An 8437-nucleotide genomic window follows, 5' to 3' on the forward strand; every position below is an offset into this window, starting at 1 on the left:
CCCCCCCCTGTATTTTCAGAGCAGAGGAGAAGCCATTCAGCTCAGCGCCATACAGGACCTGGAGGACCGTGGTCAGCAATTAGTAGCTCCACCTATTAAAGTGCTTTACAGGATCCCCGTGGACTGCCAAGGTATATCATATGCATATCTACATTTGGCCAATCTGGACCACTGTAAGTATGCATAATACTGGATACCCGGAGTTCAGCTTTAAATACTATATTATGGGGAGATTTATTATAACTAGAGCAGACAAAATATGGAGCAGTTGCCCATGGCAACCAATCAGCTTCTCTCTTCAGTTTGTTCAGTTAAGCTCTGAAAATGAAATGGAGAAGCTGATTGGTTGTCATGCACAGCTGCTCCAGATTTTTTCTGCTCCAGTTTTGATACGTTCACTGAGGTTTTTTTTATATATAAACCCATTTTCTAAGCTTTCCATATACGCACAAAATAACAATGTAATATATAAATTCTGCTGTATGCAAACATCTGCCAACCATGCTTTCTTTTCACAGCTCATGCATAAGCTAAGCGCGGAGGCACCCCCTAAAATCCTGGTGGAGAGATACCTGATAGAGATTGCAAAGAATTACAACGTACAGTATGAGCCGGATGCTAGAGTTATGGTGGGTAAAATGGAGGATTTATGGCAGTGCCGGTGTTACCGAGCCTAGAGGACAACTGTGGGACAGAAAACAGAAGAGCGCCAGACCAAAACGCATGTTAGAGTCCATAATAAAGATTAATGGTAGTCAGTGGCGTCACAAAAGGGGTGCGGCCCGCACTGGGAAACACCATCAGAGGGGGTGACACCGAAATGACCGACAGTCATTTTAGTGTCCCCCCGTCTTAAAAGTCGTGCACTTGGTCATGAACTGAGAACTCGACAGCGGCAAGGGGGGTGCATACCTGATTATGTCGGGTCAACATCCCCTCCTCTTTGCCAGCACCCGTCACCAAGATGGTCACACCATGAACATCACAATGCATGCATGGCAGCCGCAGCGGGTGACTCTCACCCTAGTGCAACTGCTGATGATAGTGTTGATCAAACAGCCAATGCATTTCAGGCAGACACAACCCTCTTCCTCAGGGCTTTGAAATTGATCTCTACCTGTAATCTACAAACTTTGGAGGAACTAGGATAACTGAATGTGATCTGAGTTTTTTTGGCTTGAATCCATTCCTTCATTCTCATCGTTTCCAAGCCCTGAAGAAATGGGTGTGTCTGCCACCAAAATACACCCCTTTCCTCAGGGCTTGGAAATGAAGGAACCAAATAACCTACCGCACACCAAAGACAACTATTGAACTTTTTTATGAACTCCAACATCAGTTTTGGTTCGGCGCTATCTATGGGAGACTGTGCATCTTTGTGCTGCCTAACCATAGACTAATGAGCTACCTACAAACCAGGCTGGCTCTATCATAAAGGAAATGTACATGCATTTTATGTTCATTATCTATATATATATATATATATATAGATATAGATATAGATATAGATATAGATATATATATCTTTATAGCAATCTTATATGGAAACATCTGATATATTTGTATATGTGTGTTTATGTATATTTATTTGAGGAGATCTTATCTGACAATATTAAATTGTTTTAATCATGGTTTGGCCATTTTAGTTTTTGTTGTTATTTTATGTACCCCTCTGCTTTGTCTTGTCTTTTTAGCCCTGAATAAGGGGGAATGGAGGTCCCCAAAAGATGTTGGCTGTTATCTATTGACCTTTTGTCAAGCATAATAAATATATATTGGACTAATTGTTTACTTGTGGCGCTCTCAATCTTCACACGTTGGCTGACCTGAAAGGGGAGCAAGGACAATGAGCTCATGAAGATTTCACAGCCATGCCAGCATTGATGGGGAGACCTCTCAGCCATGGTCATCTCCAGCAATACAGGGAAACCATTGTGAACTAGTCCTAAGTCAGCAGTGTTAGGCCTCATGCACACACAACGCAAGAGCAAAATTTTATATTGCGTATATAAGCGTATATGCACGCAGGTATGTATACGCGCGCACTATATGCAATCCCAGAATGCATCATTCGCAATAGAAATTTAAATGAACTGTACGCGCATATGCGCCTACTCGCGTAAACAAAACACAGAAATACGCTGCCCGGTCGCATCTCGGGTCCATTCTGTTTTTGCGCATCTTTACGCAGTGCAAATATACGTCTCTGTATGGAGCCATTTATTTGCATATGCTGCATATGGGACAATACGCGCATATACGCAGCGTATTGTACGGCAGTGTGAATGAGGCCTTAGAGTATCACCAGCACATTGAATGTTCCAAAAAATAACTATTTATTAGTCACAAACAGGGGTGATGTTTCAGAGCCTCACATGTACCCCTTTATCGGCCAGTAGATACCTGATGAAGGGGCCGATGTAATGCTTTGAAATGTCGCTCCTGTTCTTGAATAATAAATAATAATTTTTTGGGAACATTCGATGTGCTGGTGTCGTGACACTCTGAAGATTTAAGATAGCAACACCATCCACGTTTTGCACTACAGCACTTGCAATTGATGGGCTTCTGAATCATTTGGAGTGCACCATGCTCTCCTCTACATGTCAGTCCTAAGTCAAATGGTCATAACGTTGTACTTTTCTCTCTTCAGAGCGAGGCGCCCACTGGATCTGAAGTTGATGGAAGCGACTTTAGAAGCAGCAATAGAAGAGGTGGTCCGGGTAATGGAGGAGCTGGTGGTGGCGATTTCAGAGGCCCAGCGGTTTCTCCATATCCAACAGTGACAGTAGGTGTCTATTAACCAATGTACACTCGTATCATCTCAACGTATGCCCATTCCTTAGATGGTTTGCTAATGCATAGGTTATCATTTAGCATGGCCGTCTAGAATGCTCCAGTAATGTGGCCATGTTAACATGTTTAAGAACTCAACGATGATATCCATTTCTTTTTTTTAAATCCAAGATTCTTTATTGACAAATTTATATTCAGAAACAGTACGATATGTCAACATGACAGTAAAAATCACAGCGATGAGAAGGCCTAATTGCTACCTTAGCTCAGGAAGTGCCATCCTAAAACATTCCTATAGGCTAGAGTAAGTAATTGGACATCGACATCTGGTCTACATATGTATAGAAGTGCATACAGAAATGCATCCCATTCGGATTCAATACAGACAATGCGTTGTTACCTCCAGTAATGTAGACCGGGATTCAATATAGATTGAGGAACTTGTGGGATGGGAAACGTGGGGAATGGCGGGATGGGCAGGATGGGGGCACAAAGGGAAATAGCTAAAACACAGAGATAGGGGGAAGAAAAGGGAAAGGAAGGGTTGTCTGCTCTCTGTGAAATGAGGGGCCCCAGGACAAAGATACACCCAGGAGAAGGCGGACAGTGCCTAAAAGGTGGTGCCAGATTTTGTTTCAAGGGAACCTAGCCCGAGAGCTACAAAATCAAGTCAGGGAAGGAACTGTCATTTCAGGTAAGTAAGCATTGGTAGTTTGGAAAAAGAGCCAAGGTCCCCAAGTGGACCTGAATCGTTATATTCTTAAGAGTCGAAGTAAGATCTTCCATTTGCAGGATTTCATTAATCTTGGCATACTTAATTTGTGGAGTTGTAAGGGTAGGGTTGCTTCCAAGGTATAGGAATGCAAGCTTGTGCGGTGTGGAGATGTACAATCAAGGATTTTTTATACTTAGGAATAGATTCTTGGGTCAGTTAAAGTAGACAGGCAGCTGGCTTGTTAGAGGTCTACAATATTTGTTATGTTACCACAAAGACCATGTCCCAGAATGGTTTTACTTGTGGGCATTGTGTTACATTTCTCTCCTTAATTTTGAAGCTCCAATTGCACAACTTCACATACTTATGTATGACATGCCCCATAGACTTCACTTTTTTGGCTATGCAATCACTCCAAAGTCTGTGTACTCCAGTGAGGGCACAAGATGACTAGAAAGGGAAACCGACCTGCATGAATTGCTAGCATTTTACCCTTATCATATTGAATTTGCTGATATAAGCTTAGATTATAAGCTCCTTGAGGGTGGGCACTGATGTAAATGTGCTCTATGTAAAGCACTGCATAAATTGTTGGCGCTGTATAAATACTAGGGCTGTGGAAATTAAAGATTAATTTCTCGATTAATCGTTAAACTTTTTGATCGATTAAAATTATTTTGATCGCTAATGAAAACACTCACCTCTCCGCCGGCTTCCGGGAGTCCCGTAGGCGATCCGGTGACGTCACGGACATCGACGTCACCGGACTCCTCCGCCCTCCCCAAGTGGCTCTGTCGGCTAACGAAGGGAAAGGGGAGGAGTCTGATGACGTCGATGTCCGTGACGGCTAACGAAGGGAAGGGGGGAGGAGTCCGGTGACGTCGATGTCCGTGAAGTTTCAACAGCCATATCCTAAAGCTGATGTTGGGATCTACGAAGAGTGTACATTTATGCATCCTCCTCCACCTCAAAAGGGAAATGCGCCTCCAACCCTGCCTTTTATTCCTCCATCCTTTGACATGGTAAGCCCTACAATTCCAAACACAGAGGTGTATTACAGGTCTGCCCTAAGGCCCCATTTGCACTTGCAGCATGCGTGAACGCACATCACATTTTTTTGTGTTTGCTGAACATCAGCCCATTCATTTCAATGGGCTGCCCGAAGCAGGATAAACACGGCTAAAAAAAACACAAGCAGCAGTTTGATCTGCAAGCTTGATGCATTTTTTGATTACATGTTGGCAAAGGTGGGGGTTTTGCCTGATGTGTCTGGGGTGCAATTAACAAGTAATGGCGTCGCAAGTGCGCCACATGTTTTTCCCGCATTGTACGTGCAGTGCGCACTCATGGGCAGATGGATTCTTTGAAAGTGAACAGCGCGCCTGTTTAGTGTGGACGGGGTGGATCAAGCTTTTTGTTATTCTCGTTGAGCCCCATGCAACACCAATAAGTGTATGGCTAGCTGGCTAAGTGTTCTATATAAAAAGTGCTGACGGGTGCGCTTAATATGGCAGAAGAGGCCGTGCGAGTCTTCTGCCATGCATCCTCCTGTTAGCACTTTTTGTTTTTCTGTGCGCTGAGCCGCGCAATGAGCAGCGCAGGCACGGCAAGATTCGTCCTGAGGCAAAGTAACACCCTTGCACAAGAACGGAATCTACCTCATCTGGCCCTGGCCGAAGGCTCTGAACCCAGGTTGAACATGGAAGCTCCGGCGAGGGAGGAGAGCATGGACAACGCAACACTGATGGGGATTGCGTTGGCAAGTTAAGTGTCCCGTGTGCTCTGCATACAGGCAGATTATGGCTATAAGCTCCTGGGAGTTCCTTATTTTTATTTATATATTACTTCCCCTTTAAGATTCAATTAGATTCATCCATAAAATTAATTGTCATTGTTCTGGCTATACAGAATGAATGTTGGATGAACTCTGTCATCTACATTAATGCTTTTTTATTATTTGTATGCAGTAATGTAGAAATGTGGACCCCGGACCAGATACACAGGTTTTTCCTGCATGGGACAATGGTAAGCGTAATACGGGTTGTGTCAGGATTCCGTCAGGATTTATAAAAGAAAAATGACCATTTGTATACTTCCAATCCTTCCAATATTGTGGGTGTATAATAACATTTGGAGGCATGCTGAAATCATAGTACGGTAATAAAGCAATCATTTTGATATGTTATAATATACATGATACGGGTCATATTTCTTCATAGCATAGGTGATTCAGGTCATAGCTAACAAAGAGTCAGCTGCTTGACCCCTGGGTTGAATGGCTGGTTCTTCCAGCCCTTAGCTAATGATTAAAGGTTTCCTTCAAGATGAAAGTTATTGAAGGATATGAAAGAAAAGATTTGGAGCTTAGAAGTTCTCGAAGATAATTTTAGATTGATACATAAGTGGAATCATATCATGTGTTCTCATTTGTAGGCCCTGTAGCTAAACCAAGGACAACGCTGGGCCCGAACATCATACCTGACAAGTATGGCAACCTACCGCTACCCAAGCTCCCTTCTATCCCCGTCAGCCCCGTTCGTACCCCCAACCCAGCGGAACCATCCCCATACGAAGATTTAGACTTTGAGGACCTGTCTAAACGTTTGGAGGACCTGAAGAAGAAGACATAAAATCTCTCCTGCTCTTCCTTTATTTGAAGAAAAAAAAGACATTTTAATTGCCTGCTGCCTGGAACTTTCCTTCTTCAATCAGCCTCCAGGTCTGTGCGCCTTACCAGAATCAAAAACACTGATCATCATTCTTCTCCACTGAAATACAGGATCATTGCCAGGAAGCCAAAGCACACCAAGGCCTGGTGACAAAAGGGACAATTTAGGTTTCTATATCTTAAACAATGTGCCAACTAATGAAATAATTCGAGTATGCAGAAAAAAAAGGTGTCACTTCCTAGTTGAAGCCGAACGTCAGGCAGATGTAGAAGGCACGAATGAATGCAGCTCTGTATTCATTAACACGCCCCTTAATGTATTTTTAAATGTTTAAGTACCTGAATTTGACTTGGTATCAGCCTCATGCAGTCCCTGTACAGCAGAGTTCAGACTGTGAGAGGGAGAAGCAGCAGAAGGAGCCATTTAGTTGTGCTGTAGTGCACGGAGCGTGCTGATAGGATGAGAAAACAGAGTGACGGAGATATGAAGTAATCAGGTTGCTGCTTCGCCTTTCACTATCCAGTCACAGGGTGGGTAGGTAGAAGTGAAACTGCAGTAGAGAAAAATCAGGTGCTCTCCTCTGAAAGACATGGCTGTGCTGTGAGGCAGAGCTGTATAAACTTCAGGACTGGATGGACAGAAAAACAGCCCCTATATATATATATGTCTTTGATCTGTGTATTTATTTAGTAGTTCGTCTGGAGTTCAGCTTTAGGCCTCATTCACACAGTTACATGCTGGCCCGTACAGATCCATGCGGCGTGCACGGCCGTATCGGGCCGCTCCTGGGAAGGACAGCTGCTGCATGTGATTGCGCAGCAGCCTGTTCTTCTCTATGGGAGGACGCAGCCGTACGCTCACCCGAGCTGCACATCCGCGGGTGCGGGTGTCCATGCTCGGACACAGAGTACGGACACCCGCACCCGCGGATGTGCAGCTCGGGTGAGCGTACGGCTGCGTCCTCCCATAGAGAAGAATAGACTGCTGCGTACAATCAGACGCAGCACCTGTCCTTCCCGGGAACGGCCCGATACGGCCGTGCATGCCGTGGCCCCAAAACATTGGCTAAGTGACGCTTGTGACATGTTTCTTCAATAAATAAGCAAACTTATCCAATGCTTCGGACTGAGTGCTGGTGATCTCCATCTTCTACGATTTTGGAAAACACGGCGTAACCGTGCAATCACTACGAGCACCACGACCATTAATCCAGGTCCAATCGCTGTAAGGAGTACAGGTGACACATCACAATGTTACTTGTACAAGGTAATCACTGGATTTGCAAAGGCATTTGATGAACACAAAGTACATTTTTTATCATGAGTGACTTTGAGGCATGTATTTAAATGAAAGTCTTTGTGATCAAAGTTCAGCTTTAAGCAGCAAAAGAAAAGCAAGCATGTAAAATTGCAAATGTCCCAGCAAAATGTATGTTACGGTATATATGTACAGATGTCAATGTCTTTAATAGATTCTAAGCATTGTATGTATTGTTACAGTTTCTTCTCGCATTGTACATAGTGTCAAAACCTTTACAAGCCATTCTAGTACAATGTACTTTGTCTTCAATATATAAATACAATAAAGCAAGTTTATATTAATGATATCGGTGGTTGCAATGTGATTTGTGTTTTATTTGGCTGACTTTGTTGTAGATAAGCCCAAATGGGCCCTTTCTGTGTCTCTCCACCAAGCTGGCATCCTGCTTCCCCACCATAACAACCCCACTGCACCTATCACCACCACCATGTCTTCCCTGCTTGTTCTCACCAGTATACCAGCATGGCTCCCCTTGTCACCACCATGACTTCTTCTCCCCTTGCTCTCACCAGTATACCAGCATGGCTCCCCTCTCACCACCATGCCTTCCCCTCTTGTTCTCACCAGTATACCAGCATGGCTCCCCTCTCACCACCATGCCTTCCGCTCTTGTTCTCACCAGTATACCAGCATGGCTCCCCTTCTCACCACCATGCCTTCCCTGGTTGTTCTCACCAGTATACCAGCATGGCTCCCCTCTCACCACCATGCCTTCCCCTCTTGTTCTCACCAGTATACCAGCATGGCTCCCCTCTCACCACCATGCCTTCCGCTCTTGTTCTCACCAGTATACCAGCATGGCTCCCCTTCTCACCACCATGCCTTCCCTGGTTGTTCTCACCAGTATACCAGCATGGCTCCCCTCTCACCACCATGCCTTCCGCTCTTGTTCTCACCAGTATACCAGCATGGCTCCCCTCTCACCACCATGCCTTCC

The 8437-nt window shown here is 44.5% G+C and overlaps 2 protein-coding genes across 2 annotated transcripts in view; one reads left to right on the top strand and one right to left on the bottom strand.

Moving 5' to 3' along the window:
- The window catches only part of LOC108787699 (IST1 homolog), a 20096-nt gene extending 15485 nt beyond the window's left edge, over nucleotides 1–4611 (top strand). Inside the window, exons 6-8 of the mRNA XM_018557312.1 lie at nucleotides 519–629; nucleotides 2654–2788; nucleotides 4417–4611. Of these exons, the coding sequence (XP_018412814.1) occupies nucleotides 519–629; nucleotides 2654–2788; nucleotides 4417–4611 (441 nt within the window). The remainder of the gene's footprint in view (nucleotides 1–518; nucleotides 630–2653; nucleotides 2789–4416) is intronic.
- Nucleotides 1–8437, bottom strand: part of GALNS (galactosamine (N-acetyl)-6-sulfatase) — a 48106-nt gene that overhangs the window by 12169 nt on the left and 27500 nt on the right. The window contains exon 15 of the mRNA XM_018557323.1: nucleotides 4909–4911. The gene's annotated coding sequence lies outside the window, so the exon portion shown is untranslated. The remainder of the gene's footprint in view (nucleotides 1–4908; nucleotides 4912–8437) is intronic.

This window comes from Nanorana parkeri, unplaced genomic scaffold (genome assembly GCF_000935625.1).
Source record: "Nanorana parkeri isolate BGI_ZX_2015 unplaced genomic scaffold, ASM93562v1 scaffold280, whole genome shotgun sequence".
Lineage (NCBI taxonomy): Eukaryota > Metazoa > Chordata > Amphibia > Anura > Dicroglossidae > Nanorana > Nanorana parkeri.